The sequence below is a fragment of the Brachyistius frenatus genome, unplaced genomic scaffold, assembly GCF_029030835.1.
Source record: "Brachyistius frenatus isolate BFR_SWC_R1_liver_20210118 unplaced genomic scaffold, ASM2903083v1 Contig_10, whole genome shotgun sequence".
NCBI classification, from domain to species: Eukaryota; Metazoa; Chordata; class Actinopteri; family Embiotocidae; genus Brachyistius; species Brachyistius frenatus.
The window spans coordinates 2,524,798-2,541,635 of record NW_027210609.1 but is presented as its reverse complement, the minus strand read 5'-3'; the positions used below and the strand labels follow the sequence as shown (position 1 = coordinate 2,541,635).

General features: G+C 40.9%; 2 protein-coding genes across 3 annotated transcripts in view; one reads left to right on the top strand and one right to left on the bottom strand.

The window, feature by feature from the left end:
* The first annotated feature begins 843 nt into the window (after positions 1-843).
* terf2ip (telomeric repeat binding factor 2, interacting protein) lies at positions 844-9,163 on the top strand. Its single transcript, XM_069690876.1, has 9 exons — positions 844-1,150; positions 1,537-1,796; positions 2,499-2,641; positions 2,882-3,105; positions 5,320-5,415; positions 5,545-6,214; positions 6,344-6,444; positions 7,204-7,641; positions 7,903-9,163. Exons 2-9 carry the CDS (start codon positions 1,567-1,569, stop codon positions 8,122-8,124), a joined length of 2,124 nt encoding a protein of 707 aa, XP_069546977.1. The 5' UTR covers positions 844-1,150; positions 1,537-1,566; the 3' UTR covers positions 8,125-9,163.
* Positions 9,164-10,117: 954 nt separating this feature from the next.
* The window catches only part of iffo2b (intermediate filament family orphan 2b), a 28,095-nt gene continuing 21,374 nt past the window's right edge, over positions 10,118-16,838 (bottom strand). The window contains exons 4-8 of one of the 2 annotated variants that reach the window (XM_069690863.1): positions 16,648-16,818; positions 15,437-15,585; positions 14,790-14,991; positions 14,552-14,650; positions 10,118-13,240 (exon numbers count right to left, since the gene is read on the bottom strand). In XM_069690863.1, coding sequence (XP_069546964.1) covers positions 13,007-13,240; positions 14,552-14,650; positions 14,790-14,991; positions 15,437-15,585; positions 16,648-16,818 — 855 coding nt within the window. In that variant the 3' untranslated portion in view covers positions 10,118-13,006. The remainder of the gene's footprint in view (positions 13,241-14,551; positions 14,651-14,789; positions 14,992-15,436; positions 15,586-16,647; positions 16,819-16,838) is intronic. The other variant, XM_069690864.1, reaches the window with a different exon arrangement.

Here is a 16,838-nt window from a genome sequence, read left to right as displayed (position 1 = left end):
ATCATGACTGCTTTTCGTTTCAATGGTGTGTTTGGTTTTACTCTTGTTATTGTCAGAATAAACGCAGAACACCTCCAAAAGATCACGACGTGTCACGACTTCCTTCTCACACAACACGAGCCAGAGGCCCACCATGTTCTTGCGAGTCTTAGACAGTGGGGGCGCTAATGCTGACACTAACTAGAACCAATTCACCGAGGAAGAAAAGGAACCGGAAGTTGTTTTGGATTTTTTTTTTTTTTTTTTTTTTTTTCGTGGCGGCAAAACTCAGCTCGGAAGTCAACAAACTGCATGGTGAGTTATAAACACAGTTTCTAATCTAAACACAATTTTTTTTTTAATGTAATCCCAGCATATGCAACGTTTTTCTTCTCTGTCTGCCAGCAACCAGGCCGCATTGAAGCAATAAGTTATCAGCTGTTGTTGGCTGTTAACTTGCGTGCTCTTGACCAAAAGCCTTTTCACGGTACTGAACAAATATGTACAAAACATACACATAGCTGCATAAATACGTTGTACAAAATACTTAAAAATGTTAATTTAAAACTTTCGAGAGAGGTAGAACAGTGTAACATGAAGATAGGATTTGCTGCAGTGCTCTTGTACCAGACTGAATTACTTCTTCTTTTTTTATTTTTAGCTTTATCAAGTTAATAAGCGATCAACAGAGTGATTTTCAATTGATCGGGTTATTGTTTTGTCTATAAAAATGGTTGTGGTTGAAATTTGCCGGTATATTTGTGAGGTTGATGAGGGAGCTTCAGAAAGTTAAGCTCCTCTTCCTGTTGTGTGCAAACAGAGCGCAGCGCTCATGAAGCTGGGGGCTTGAAGCGTTGACCTTCTTGGGTAAAGTATCCCAGGTCACGTCGCTTGATCAACATCAGCACCTGTGTCACACACGCTTTTTGTGACCACTGGTACGTGCACATTTACGATTTCAACATAGACTTGAGCACAGTGCCAAACTTGGGAAGGCGCATCAGGTCAGAAGTGCAAACAGGCTTTTTTTGTTGTTGTTGTTGTTTTTACATTCACGAGGTCCCCGGAGGGTCAGGCTGTCAACACCAAGTTCAACTGCGATGTTCTGAGGAAAAACATTCGGTGCGAACCACCTGAACTGTGGCGAGATGGCACTTGGGTTCTCCGACATGTAAGTGCACCCACTCATAGCACGTTAAGGTTTCTCTCCTGCGATAGCGCTGTCACGGCTTCCCACCACCCCTACTCACTAGATTTGGCTCCGTCTCTCTGTTCCACAAAAGTATGAGCTCTCCGCTCAAGTGTCAGCTCCACAAACCAGTGATCACAAAAATGTGTAGCTCAGGTGTTGATGTTGATAAAGCAGCTTAACTTGGAATACTTACTTACAGATGTGTGGATGCACATCAAGATGCCGTTCTCTTTTCACGCGCGCCAGCAGCAGTCTCTGGACTTGTTTGATTCACCTTTGTACTTGTGTCGCAGTTGCTTTGATGGTTGCACGCATAATACAGTCACAGAACATCATTTTTAATTCTTGATATCGTCTGTAAGCAGATCTCTTCCACCAGGTGAGACACCCTGACCATGCCATCCAAAAAGGAAGACGTGGTCCAGCCCAATCTCTCCCCGGTTCTATTCATGACTGTAGAGGGGGAACCCATGTCTTTCTTCCTGCGACCGGGTGCCATCAAACGCAAGCTCCAGCCGCTCATCACGGCTGGAGGAGGGATGTTGTGCAACGTTCAGCAGCCAGGAGCGATCCTGCTGCTCGATGCTGAGGAAAGAGTCTCTATTCCTGAATCTACTGCTCACTGGTAGGTGCTGAACTGGAAGTGCATTGAACTATATATCATCCATTTAGTCTGTAGGAGGAAATGACACGGTCCTAAAGCTGCACTATTAATGACTTTTGTTCACTGGTGATAGGTTTGTTTAACCAATTACCAAGTCATATTTTCAGATTTAGTCTGTGTTTGCCGAGGCAGCAATGGAGCGCACCTGTGGCAGAGTAACTTGCCCAGTTGGAAGATTTGAATGTGGAATTGTCAGTCTGCAGGTTTTATCACGTATACCCCTTTTTTTTTTTTTTTTTTTGCACACGAGGACTCCAACTATGCTCCATCTTATTTGTGTGATCTCACTATGTGACTGCATATTCTACCATGGGTCACACTGCACCCTTTGTTGTGACTGGCCAGTCAAAGGCACATTGAAAAAGACCCAATACCACCCTATTAGACAATCAAAGGAAATTTTGTTTTATAAAGAGGATTCTTTGTCATGTCAAACACAAATCACTTGTAGGATGTATTATTGACTCTAGAATAATATGAAATGCCAAGGTTTAAAACACTTCAATACTGTCTGTTCTATATTAATGTGCTTAACTGTGTAAAATGCTCTGCCTTTTTTCTAATGTCAGAATACTTTTTTTAAGTTTCAGCACAGAAAGCTGAAGCAGTATTATTTAACACCACATTTTTAAGGCTACTATCTTTTTTCTTCCTTTTTTTTAGGTACCTGTCCACTCAATATATTTATGACTGTATTGAGAAGAATGAACAGCTGGATTTAGAGAACTACAGGTTAAATCCTGGAGTCGTCCAGAGACAATCTGTAAAACTCAACAGCAGCAAAGACAACTCCCCTGGACTCTCAGGTATGATGTAAATACCAAAGTTTGCACTTTCTAAGGAGCATAACTGAAGAGTTTCACATTAATTCTGGTTTGACATTTATGGAAGACTTGTCAAATAATCAAAAAATCTAGTTAAATCACTATGTGTACTACATTTTATTTCCTGAATTGTTTATCCTCAAATTAGGAATCTGTGTGAATGTGGTTAATAGTTAAATCTAATTTTCTTACGACATTTTGTCTCCACTTGATGATCATTAGGCAGGGTTGCCTACACCCCAGAAGATGATGCAGCCATGTTGAATTATGTCAGCAAGCACAAGACGGAGACTGGGGGGAACCGGCTTTGGCAAGAGATGGAGAAGCAGGGTGTGACCGGTCACAGCTGGCAGTCGATGAAATACCGCTACAGAGTACGACTGGCTAAGAAGCAAATGGAGGCTGTGGAGGTGGAAACAGCAGAAGAAGACAACAAGACAGCAGAGGTAAGTGAAGACTTGGCAAGTATTTTGTCATATATTTGTTTGTATCACATTTTTCTTTCAAAATGTACATAAGCAGTGCAGTACAGCACAGTTTAATCCAGTTTAATCTATAATAATAATAATAATAATAATACATTTATTTATATAGCACCTTTTACAAACAGAGTTTACAAAGTGCTCTGCAGAGAAGCAAAGAATAGTCAAACATAACGTCAATACCGGTAAACATTTAAAAAAACAGGAGGCAAAAAAGACCGTACCATGAAGGTAATGAATACAACAAAACCAAACAAATAACCAAAACGAGCAAATGGAATAGAAAACAAACAATAAATTAATTAATAAAATAAACAAACAAAAACAGGGGAACAAAAGAACTGCATAAAAGGACATAAAAGGACGACATCACTTAAAAGAAATTCTATAAAAATGGGTTTTAAGAAGTGATTTAAAAGAAGCCAATGATTCTGCAAGCCTTATCTTCTCAGGTAGGTCGTTCCAAAGTCGAGGGGTCCTAGTGGCAAAAGCACGGTCACCCTTTGATTTAAGCCTCGACTTTGGAACGGCCAGAAGGACCCCACCGGAGGATCTAAGGCTGCGAGTTGGCTCATATGGGGCTAACATTTCAGTAATGTAGCTCGGGGCCAGACCCAGACGGGCCTTAAAAGTGATCAACAAAATCTTAAAATCAATTCTAAAACCAACCGGGAGCCAGTGGAGAGAGGCCAGAACTGGAGTAATGTGATGTCGTCTGTTTGAATCCGGTCCCGGGCCTTTCTGTGCGGAGTTTGCATGTTCTCCGTGTGCCTGCGTGGGTTCTCTCCGGGTACTCCGGCTTCCTCCCACCATCCAAAGACATGCACCTCAGGTTAATTGGTGGTTCTACAAGCTGCCCTTAGGTGTGAATGAGTGCGTGACTGGTCTTTGTTTCCGTCTGTCTCTATGTGTTGGCCCTGTGATAGACCGGTGACCTGTCCAAGGTGAACCCTTCATCCTCCCAATGTGAGCTGGGATAGGCTCCAGCCCCACTGACTCTGTTCAGGATAAAGCGGGTATAGATAATAGATGGATGGACGGATAAAGAATATACTCATTTGAATTTAAACCTTCAGTTACCAGTTTGATTGAATTGTCCCCGTTTACAAAAAAAATGCTATATAATAGAATTGCTTGCTTGCTAGACACCAGTCAAACTTTATCCATATCACAACAAGAATGGCAGCATTCATCAGCATCACACAACTGCAATACAAAATGTTACTATAATCTGCACAATTCTACATTGTTTACATTAACATTGTACACTTATAAAACTATGAATGAATCCAGCATAAACTAGATTATAGCACCAATTTAATCCATCAATCCTGCAAAAAACTTTATGTTGCTACAGCATCAAGAGAGGTGTTTTGTCTAAGTTTGACATTAGTTGCTTGTTTTGGTGGTATGATATTGTACTACAATATAGAGAGATGCAAATTATTATACTCCCCTCATGTATGTAGATATAATACCAGAGAAACATGGCTGTTAGTAGCAGTTCTTGTTGAAACATTAACTTCAGCCAGAGTATAAAAAAGAAGTCTACAAAGTTTAGTTTGGGGTCACTAAAGATGCATGTGGAAAATGCCAGTAGCGTAAGCAACCTTAACTAATGCAGGAAATAGATCTCAGATTATAAGATTAATTGTAACTGTCTTGTTACCTTGAAATGTATTGAGTCATTTAGAAAACTTTATTTTCAATAGGCCTAATTTTCAGTTAAACTTTATAGTATTATTTATTGTCAATGAACTAACAAAGCCATTAATGTCACCAAGAAAAGCAAGCTCAAAAAGCGTGGGAGTTTATACAGAAACTTTGCCATATAAAGTAAGATACATCAGTGGAATAGCTGCTACTATTAAAATATTAACTCTCTACTGCATTATCTACCTCCACAAACTCCTTGAAGCTTTAGAAAAAGTAAATAACTCAGTTGTTGTAGGGAGGTTCTGCCACCAGGTGGCGCCAATTAAAAAGATATTTCCGGCTGCATAGAGTGTATACATTTTTTAAGCGTCATCATGATCTTCAAGAGATTTTTGATCACATGACACCTTACCACATATTTTGTGTTGAAACACAGATTCAGCTTTGGAAAATCTCCAGATTGCTAACAGTCACATCTTTAATAGTCATGAAGCCTGAAGCTTCTCATCTGTCTGCCTCCAGGTGGAAGAAAATCAAGAGACAGATGTTCAAAGACCTTCTAGTGAAGAAGATGCTCTTCCTCCTCAGATACATGCAGCAGAAACAGACCAAACACAGGTAAGTAGTAACCAAACCGCACTTCTTGTATACTGTATGCAGGTACTGTAGCTGATAATTTAAAAGCATTAAGTTTGTATGTGATTTAATACTTCATTTAACTGAGTACGAGGGATGGTTTCCCCACAGATAGATGATCAGGCCATACCAGAAGGAGGAACACCAGAAAATAGGGATGTTCAAACATCCATCTGTCCCCAAGAAGAAGAGCAACATGTGAAACAACAGACAGATGAACAAGCAGCTGAAAGCACACAAGCAGAAACTGTAGAAGCTGTAACATCTGACAGGACCCAAACTGAAGGGCCTTGGGTGGATCTACAGACAGATACCCAACTCTTGATAGCTGAGACCACAGAACCAGAGAGAGATGGAGCTCTGACAACAGTCTCCCCACAAAAACAAAGCGTACCAGAGGACTCCCTACCAGCTCGGCCTGAGCCCTCGCCCCAAACGTCGACTTCAAAGAAGCTGAAAGAGAAGCACAAGGCCTCCCCCCAGCTGGATGAACCGCAGTGTCGAATGACTCGCAGGCGACTCGTGCTCGAGGCAGCGTCATCGTCCCCGTCCTCCGAACCTTATGGCAAAAAACTCCGATCGTCGTCAAACAGTGCCGAGCGACCCGCTTCATCTCCACAGCCATCAAGGAAAACTAAATCAGCAGCGACGTCTGCACTCCAAAAAGACACGGCAACAGACCAGCCGCCTTCCAAGAAAGCCAGAGGAAAGAGCGTCGCTGCAGCAGAGAGTCAACAGGAGCAGAGTGGACATGCTGCCGTCTCTGAAACACCACCAGCAGGTTTGTTATATTTCTGCCAGAGTGAAAAAAATGACACAAGTAGCTTAGACAGAGTATCGTTATCTTTTAACATGCTTTTTCACCATAGAGAGAGATTTATATCATTTGAGTTTTTCTTCTATTTTTCAGATGAATCTGAATCAATCCTTCAGAAAGCAGGGCAGAAAAAAGGGAAAAGAAAGTTGGGGATTCTTGAGCTGGCAGCAAAAGAGTTTGAAGATGAAAGTGAGGTAGGACATGGATCTTTATAGCTTTGATACATTCATCACAATCGGTGTTTTGTAACGGTACCCTGTGCGGTGTTTGACTGTTAGTGATGTTTTGGGACAATTGTTTGATGAGCAGCACCTTGTTCACATGCACAAGGACGTTCACGTACGTAAGCTACATGCAGACCTCCTGACAGTTTCACGTCATCTACTGACTTTCATGCGTTGTAGTCTTTACTTTTACAGTTAAATGTATGATTTAGTTTCTATTATTGAGTGCATCATCACTTTAAAGCAGTGATTACCTAACTTCGGTTCACGTATCTGGTGGTATTGACAGCCTCACTGAAAGGGCGAACAGTTGTACTCCAGCTGGCCAAAGTAAAAAAAAAAAAAAAAAAAATTGTCATTTAATTTTATTACAGATAACATTAACACCTCAAACTATTATGATGTAAAAATGTGTTGGTAATCATGTGATTATTTATTTAAAATGTGCCTGTGCTTAGCTGATCTACTGCAAACGTTAGTTTGACACAGTCAGTAACTGTTGGTATCTGCAGTGGGAAGTGGAACTTGGGAAATTTGGTTTGGTACATAGTGGTACATGGTTTGAAATATTTGAGAACCTCTGCTTAAAGAATATGTAAAAATGTTCACCTTCACAAATAATATCCATTTACGTGGTTGAACACAAAGGCACGGCCAAAGAACACATTCATTTTCCAGTGGAAATGATTATAGTTATTCTTTAAACACTGTTTATTTTCTATGTTGTAGTCTGATGATGATGAAGCTCCAGACCTCCAAAACTTTGCTGGAACAGCAACCACATCCACAGAAGCCCTCCACCCACCGTCACACACCGCTGCAGATCCTACTTGCCCACAGTCCAACCCTGAACCTGCAGCCAGCCTCCAGGAGGACGTGCAGCAGGCTCAGACCTCCAGTAGTATACCAGAGAGACGCTGCCCTAAACCGGAGACCGCCGCTCAGGCTGCCGTCTCTGAGGCTGTTGATGCAACCTGCAAAGCCCACCTGTTCATATTTGATCATGAATCTCAGGAGGAAGACTCTCAGTCGATTTTCGGTTGTCGTCCAGCTGCTCCATCCAACACACAGCCAACAGCGAACAACGACGCTGCCCTTTCTCTGACGCAGGGCCAGCTGGAGGAGGACAAGCAGCGAATCAGAGAGCTGATGAACCAGACAGACCAGGTGAGTGTTGCGCTGCTGCAGCTTCGCTTTTGTTAATGCAGCGTAGCTTTTCTAGGCGCACTTGTGAGATTTTATTTTAATCTACACTCCTACTCATGCTAGATTATTTTTTATTCTTGGTGTTATTATCTTTCAACAAACTGTTGATCAGATGTTCAGGAGTAATAATACAAATCGCACTAATGACTATTTTTTTATTGATCTTTTTCTCTTGTCAGTTTTGTGTCAAATCATTTCTAACCTTTTCTATTTTTCTTCTAGAATTTAGTAAGTGTGACCAAAGCCATGTTAAAGACCAGTGGAGACTTCTCTTCCGCACTGAACCTGCTTTTGAATCCCTCTTCTGTCTCTGGACCATTTTGGAGTCGCCATGACGACAGTCTCCTGCTCTCAGCTGATCCTGTCATCCGCCAGCACCTGCAGGAGAAATACGGTGAGGAGGATGTGGCCAAAAGAATCATGTTTCTGGAGATGGAGAGATGAAAAGGTACAGTGGTACAGACAGAAGGAAGAATAGGAATGAATGTGGACATACGGATTAATCTCATCCATTAAATCAACCTCCTCGACTGAAATGCATGATGTTGCATTCTCTACATTTTAGCAGAAACGCAACTAATTTTGTTGCTTCTTCCTTCATTGATGCTCCTACTGACTAAAGTTAATGGTAAAATCTCACGTAACCGCAGCATTCAGGTGCAGTCATACGACCACTAATCTGAGACTGTTTCCTGGATCGCTCATTGACTTAAACTAAGTCAACAAATTTAAACCTGTTTATGTCAGGGGCTGCAACGTAGCCGACTTTGTCACTACCCTGTTGGGTGTAAAGCAGTGGATAAATTGTTCCGAGATCACAACCCCCATGAAAGGACTCGTTTTACTTTCAGAATTTGATCCATTTAGCCTGATAACATTTAGAAAGTCTTGAAGAGCAGAATGATTGATTTATCTGATCAAGTTGACAAGTTAACATTAGGCTAAACTCGAAGTTCTGTGTACGCTCTCCCCAAAGAGCACGCCCAGTAGGCATTTATTCAGCCAGGGTGGGAATGTCTCACCGGTGTGTTTACTGTGAAATACAGAGAGATTGATGTGGCAGCAATTGGCTTAATCAGCATTGTGTGAAGTCATTTGGGCTTAAAGGTATGCGACATTGATTTACATGAAAAAGTCCTGCACTGTATCTTTAAATGACACTGAAGATACTGTGCAATGATCTATATTTTTACTTGTGGCCAGAAACATTTTATGTTTTGTTTTCATTAAATTGCATAATGGATATTTTAATACATCTTAATACCATACATAAGTCTTCTTTTTTTGTATTCATGTATTGTGTTTCCCTCTCAGAATAAGGTTGGAGTAGATACAAGGTTGGAATTCAGAGTTTTATATCGGTCACAGATGTTATTGTAATTCAGAACACACAATAGGTGAAATTCTGCTCACTTAACCACAATGAACTACAGCTAAATGTAGATCTGCTTCTCTAAATTATTAAAACTATTACTGCTACTTAGTTCTTCTCATTTATTTCTGAGTGAATTTTGAAAAGGTCAGATTTAGTTCTGTGAGCAGCCACTGAAAAAACTATTGTTACCTGAAAATGAAGCTCCATTGTTTTATCAGCCTGCACGCTGGACAAAACTACAACTAATTATAAATTCATGCAGATTTTGACCAGATTGAATAAAGTCATTAAAACAAAAGGGTGATTTCATTAATAATTTTTTACAACAATTTGGAAATGAGCAAAAACAGGTTAAAAATATTTTTTGGAGGCTGAGATGTTCACACTTGTAGTCCATATTAGAGATTTAGCTTCACAAAAACAATGGATCCTACACGTCCTGTAATTAAACTCAACTGTCTTTCATTGGTAGTAACGTGGTTATTTTTGCCAACTGAAGCCTTCTCCCCCATAAAGCCACACAGGAGATTATAAAACTGTTTTAACGAGCTGAGTAGTTCTTATGATGAATAAATGACCTAATGTGTTCCTTTTTAAAGAACTAGACACAAGTTAAACTTGTCTATGTCGACAGAGGACTTCATAATAGACATCGCTACTTCTAAGACTCACACTTACACATTAACAAGCTTTCTACAGCTGCAACACAACACATAAGACCTGCAGTGGTTCGAAGGGTTTACTTTGTCATGCATTATACTCTCTAAATAAACAACACGCAGACACTCTGAACCTGCTCTCAAAGGGGTAACGTATCATACAAAAAGTATTTGAAAAAAGAGGCCATGTAGCATTTATTTTTAACCAATCCACCATTTTATTTCATTTTACCCCAATATCAATTGAGTACATTCATAAATTTGAAACTAAATCTTCCCTGGACCCACATGTATACGTTGTATCCATAGTTTAAACAACAACAAAAAAGAATACATTTACAAATCTAGGCGAGAAAAGCACTTAAATAAAAGTCGATAAATCGGCCACTTAAAATGAAATCAACAGACCTGTGAGGCAAATGAAATACAAAATATCCAACGCAGTTCAGCAGAGTTTACTCAAATATGGCCACAAGTATTGCTGCACCATCCCGTCATGTTCATGGAATTAAAAGTGATACTGATGTCAACGGGAAACAGGTGTAAGAATGAACATGTAAAACTATGTTAACACAATCATTTAATCCCAGTGCTTCGCTGATAAAAACCGCTCATATAAAAACCCCTTTGTTTTTTAGTATGAAACATTCACCAGGACCTAATTTACATACATGTAGGTCACATACTGTAAGTTGATCAGGTTGAGAACCTGTTAAATAAAGCAAAACATACCAAGGTCTCCAGTAAGTAACAGCACACCATGTATCCCTGGGTTTTTAACAGCTACATGTTTTTTTTGCTCAGCAGTTACTTGTATGGTCTTTAGAGGACGCATCCAATCAAGCTACATTCAACAAGGAGGGTGGCTCCGGCGTTTTCAACTGATACAACTGAAATCTGCTTCGAGTGACGCAAGAGTGTAGATAACACGCTCACTGTCCCCTGCGCTTGCAAGAATTACTGACGTTGGAAAACAATCCATTTTTCCAAATCATAAAAAAATATCTGCAAACAAACACGTATGTGGTAGGCAGGTGCGAACACTGAGACTGTGCGCCTTTCCAGAGTTAGTAGGATTCATAGCTTGATTTACATCTTTGTCATGTTACTGTACACGTTTGCTTTGGTTGGCTGGTTAGTGTGACGGTCAGAGTGGTGTGAAAGACAGCGTAGTAGTTGTTAAACCTTCTCTTACTGGATGTTACAGCCGTACAGTCAATAAATAATGCTTGATGTCGTCTCTACAAAGTACAGTACCAATAAATGAAAGGCTCTTTGTTATTTATCAGGCTGGTTTTTTATTTTATTTTATTTTATTTTTTATTTTTTTTTATCAACTGAGAGATAAAAGTGTGACGTTTTCTGCTCCTCACTCTTGTCTGTTACAATCAATTCATTTTTTATTATGGGTGATCTATGATGGTCAATAAATGACCAAAATGTCTCAGAACAAGTTTAATATAACTGCAAACTTAATACAAAACTGAACAAGCTGACAGATTTTGGTTAACACAGAATGATTAAAAACAGTGAAAAATACATTTTCTACCAGAAATACTTAATGACTAGGATAAACGTGATTAAAAACATAGCGCACGGTCTGCATTGCAGCTTTTTAGTTCAAAATATAATGTTATAAAAAAAAGAAAAAGAAAGACCCACACCTCCTTTTCTCCTCACAAGCATGCTTACACAACAAAAGGCCTGCGTATTAACATTCGGCTTCTGTAAAACTCCAAGATAGAAGTAGCACTTAGTCTTTGATCCAGCAAACCCTACATACATTATAATACAAAGAGGTGATTAAAAGATCACCTCTGTGCCCCATGCGTCGATCAGTGGAAGCACTGAACAGCAAAAAATTGGGAGGCATCTCAATCTTTTGCAAAAAAGACAATTACAAACCAAAAAAAAAGGCCTCTGGGGTTTACGATCACATGCCTACAGCCCTCCACACAGTCTGACGTTTCGAGCCCCAATTCAGAAGAGACAAAGCAGGAGGTGGAACCCATCTGGAACACAGTCCCCTGCAGGACACCTGGAAATAGTCTCTGATCAGAAGTATAACAACTCATACTGAAACCACGCATAACATAGAAAATCATTTTCTTAGAATAAAATGATGCTACTGTTTGAGGTTGATGAAATAGAGAAACTTTTTCAAACGTGTCCTTTGGTTTTGCCTAAGAGGTTGGAGGGAGTTGTTTGGCTTTAATTTGATTTAGTTTCTTTTAATACTACGTGTGGACTTTATCCATTTTTAAATGATGTGCACAAATATACTGAACAAGAGGAGAACAAGTACTTGTGAATCAGAGCAATGCATTGCCTGCTCCAGCAGCATCTGGAAAATGCTTAAGATTATTGCCATAAATAAATATATTAGGGGGCGCTGTTCCAGTTTCTACTGTAGATGTTCACGGAAAAAAAAAAAAAAAAAAAAAGTCCCATACTACGATAATTTCATAAACTGATACATAGAAAACACCTGCTTTGCTTAAAAGGCTAATGGTTTTAAGAGAAACGGGGGCGGGTGACAGCCAGTCCAAAAGTAAGGCCAGCGAAATTGCATAGAACTTCAGTAGTGCACCGATGCAATAAAAGGCTGTGCTCCTTTCCTCTGTCAACTTTGGCAACCCTGCAGAGTTCCCTCAGAAACCACATGAACTCCAACACCATTTGTCTCCACTTGTTTTTGTCTCCTCGGCAGAGGACACTTAAATCTCTTAACAGTGTAATTTGGTTAGGGTTCTAGCCCACCTGGACTCCAATAACACAAAAACAAGTCAGTACGCCAAACAAGGGGGACCAATCTGAAATAAATAGAAAAAAAATGTGTTTTGTTTTTGGTGAATAATGTATTTGTGGTTTACCAAATATGGAGCACAATATGTACTATATTGAATTCCTTTAGAAAAAAAGGATCTAAATATGGTAGAAAATATTTCTCAGCCCGTTTAAAATATCACCGTTTTTTGTTTTTTTTTCCTCCTGAAAATGACGTGAAGCTCTGGACGAGGATCCAGCGAGGCAGCAGTGAGGAAGAGAGCACAGCTTGGCTTCTATATGCACTCTTTTCTCTTTGTGAAGCAAAGACATCCCCCACCACCACTTTCTAAACAACAGAAATAGTATGAAAGCACCAGTTCTGGGCCTGCATCGGTGAGCACGACCATCAGAACTTTTAACAGGTCAAACAGACCCAGATCTAGGTTGGTCCACCTCTCTAAGCAGGGTTTTAAACCCCAGTGATAACCAGAAGGAGATGGGACAGAGCCCAGCTATGCAGCCATCAACTAACGGGGACTTCAGCCTCTGCGTCTTTGTCCAAAATCTCGTCCTGGATCTCGTCCGTGTTCCCTGAGTCGCTGCTGGCCACAGAGCTGACGGAAGGAGAGTTCCTGCCGCCTTTAATCATCCGCCGACAGGTCTCCATCTGCACGTCGAGGCCTCTCTTCATGCTGCACATCTCCATGTACTCGTGCAGATGTCGGTTCATGTCGCTCTTCGCTGTGGCCAATTCCATCTGAAGGATGAAAGATGGATTAAACGGAGTTCAGGTGACATCTCTGCGAGGCTGTACTTAGCTGAACGCTAGACAGGTATGAGCGGATATGTCTACCACGTGCCTCAATGGACTAGCGATCTTCGCATGCTAACATTTGCTAATTAGCTATCAAAACAAAGTAAAGCTGATTTTGAGGGAAATATAATTCGATTTGTCATAAATTGAAATACTGGACAATGTGAGATTATGTACTGGTGATGGCGTAGCACGTTAACTTTTTACAGTTCATTGAGGTGGAAACAAATCTGTGGGAATAATGAAAACTCATCATCTGGGAACCGTGAATGTCTGTTCCATTTTATGCAACTTTACTCCAAATCCTTGAAAATCTCTGAAGCAGATATTGTACTTTTTACTCCACTACGTTTACTGACAGCTTCAGTTAACGGTTAGTTTCAAAATTACAGTTTTTATACTCTTCCTGTCTGGTGAAAACCATTAACTTTCAAATTTGTTCATTTTAAATTTGAGTTTTTCGGATAAACTGAGAGATTAAATATTACTTCATGGGTTGGGTGAATTCACCTTTTTAGGTTAAACTATTTAAAATTTGAGATTTTCTGGAAAATTCATTGTTTTCTGACCTTGTTGACTTTACAGATGGACAACAGATGGATGGACAACCAACAGCACATGAAGTAGTAAAAAATCAGCACAGCCTTCAAAACCTACAGCTGTATAATACACATATATGTAACAGTAATATTCATCCACAAACATCACATATAATACTAAAACACTGACAGGGAACATTTAGTGTGCATTTTAAATTTTTATACTTTTAAGTACATTTTACTTACGTACTTTCACTGAAGTACGTTTTTGAATGCAGGACTTTTAGATGCAGCGGAGTGTTTTTGACAGTTTGGTATTAGGACTTTTGCTGAAGTAAAAGATCTGAATGCTTCTTCCACCTCTGCTATTGGGTACCAAATCATCTTGTCGATGTTGAGATATTTCACGACAGAAAAATTAAAGGGACAACCACAGTCAGATTGAATCTTTTCTATACCATGAATGTCTGAAGAAAAATGGATGGCAGTCCATCAAATATATATATATATATATTTTTTTATTTCAGTGTGGACTACAGTGGTGGACCGACAGATCAACATGCCAAAAGTATGGCTGAAATGAAATAGCGAGCTGGTGTATTTTCTGGACTCAGTGATTCATGTTAGGATTTAATATGCTTTAATCTTCTTGTGTGCTGGTGGGTTCACACACTTTCTTTCTTTCACACACAAAAACACACGCAGGTCTGCCTACCTCGATCTCGCCGATGGTCTCCTGGTACTCCCGCTCTCTGGTCTTAAATAGTGACTCTGTTTCATCAATGAGGCTGCCAAGACTTCCATCCTGGGAGTCCTTAGAGAGCACAGACAGAGGCCTCATTCATCATGCATGAGGAAACGTCTTACACAGCACCCATAGCAATGATCTACACTTTGACTTGCATGAGTTTGCAAGCGTACCGTGCACTATCAAAATATTTTCAGGGGCTCACCGGATCAGGGGCCTCAGCGCTGCCGTCGCAGGGGCAGGTGGTTGTGCAGGCCGCTGCGGCGATGCTGGAGGGCACGTTGTAGTTGGTGAAGTCCTCCCACAGCAACAGGGTCTCTTCGTTTTCCTCCCACGTCAGACTGTCGCAGTCGTCGTCGATGTCGAACGTCTCGCGCCTGGCAACAAAGGAGTTATCTGAACAATGTCTGCGTAGGACAAGGACAGAGAAAGGAAAGGAGAGACAGAGAGAGAGCAGGAGGAGAGCAAGGACAAGTATAACGGCTACCAGAATCAGCAAAGGTCACGTGCAGAGAGGAAGAAATGCGCTCGCGGAGAAGACAAAAAGATGGGAGGGGAAGTAGCTTAAGTAAAGAAAGAGCAGTGAAGGACACGGCCACAAACTGTTAGCGTCTTATATTTAAATGTTAGCAGTAAGTCAGTGGACAGACATACAGCTGTGCTGAACGTGCATACTGTCTGTTTCTTACAAACAGCAGGGGGAGACGAAGGAACAGACACGACAACATCAGAAAAAAAACCAACACTGGAATGGTTTGGTGTAACTGCAAAGCGCATTCAGTTTCATTCAGAGCAGCGAGGATGTCATTCTGGTGTTTTTGTGCATTATTGGTTGACGAGGTGTCAACTTACAGCTGGTTGAGCATGCGTTTCATCTCGTCTGTGATGTTAAGTGACCCAGGGACCTCCTCCTCCGAAGGGCTCGGCTCGGCGTCCATCTCCGAGTTCTCCTCGTCGGACACCGCTTTACGCTCTTTTCTCCGGCAGCAGGCCATCGCACCCTAGAAAACGCACACAAACACATCAACACACCACCTGCAGACTGAGTTGCACATACACTAGTTTACTAAAAAATATATATGTACTATTGAAGAATACTGATGGTGTAATGATTCATTTTTTCATATTTTTTTCTCGTTCAAGACCCCCCCCCACTCATCAGCTCCCAAGGAGGGATGTTTGTGAGCATGGGACTTTTTCTTTTCTATGTTTATTTACAGTGACAACACAAAAAAAAAAAAACTTCTTACTTACAAATTAGAGATGCAACAGATGTAATTTGTACAGGATGTACTCTCGATCGGGTTAAAACAACTTCATAAAGACATGTCAAAAACTTAAGACAAGAAGATAAAACAGTTTTCCTGTACGTGTGGATGTGGCTGTGTTGTTCATAGTACAAGTATACATATCTGACTTTGAAGTGCTCTTACACAGCTGTTGCATAACTGGATCGACAAATCAATACTTACTTGCTGACAAACAGTAAATTGACAAATTTCATTGAAAGAAGAAACATATAATAACATGTGACACGAGAAGCCACCAGCTTGATTCACTGAGGATTTATACCTGAGCTTCAGCCAGCAATGTCGGTGCAATGTAATAACCTTGTGTGCAGCCAAGAGATACCACATCAGCATTTCGCCTTTCTTTGTGTGTGTGTGTGTGTGTGTGTGTGTGTGTGTGTGTGTGTGTGTGTGTGTGTGTGTGTGTGTGTGTGTGTGTGTGTGTGTGTGTGTGTGTGTGTGTGTGTGTGTGTGTGTGTGTGTGTGTGCACATATGTAAGAATCCACACTGTAAGTGTTCTGCATGTCTATGTTTATATGTTTGTGAGTGTGTTTGCTAGCAGTCACGCCTGCAGCTTCCAGGGGTCACTCGGTACACAATCAGCTGGCAACAAAAAGGAACAATATCACCATAGAGTGAGCAACTGGCTGCTCTGATTTCATTTGTGCCGGCTGTTTCCTTTGCGCGAGAATTCGTATTTTTGCTGCGTTTGCGGTCCGATCGTGTGGCAAACAGTGAAGCAGCACATGGATCCAACGTGGATGGATACTTGCCTTCTCTGGCAGCGACCTGGCAGGACTGACGCTGAACATCTTTGACATGTCCTCTGAGTTGCGTTGCTGAGCCACATCGCACAGTTTGGCCGTGATATCGATCCGCCGGCAGATGTCCATGTCTACCCGCCGGGCTTTCTCCTGAATCTTGGAGTCCAGGTCAGACATTTGCTGCATGGGGATGGGAAATT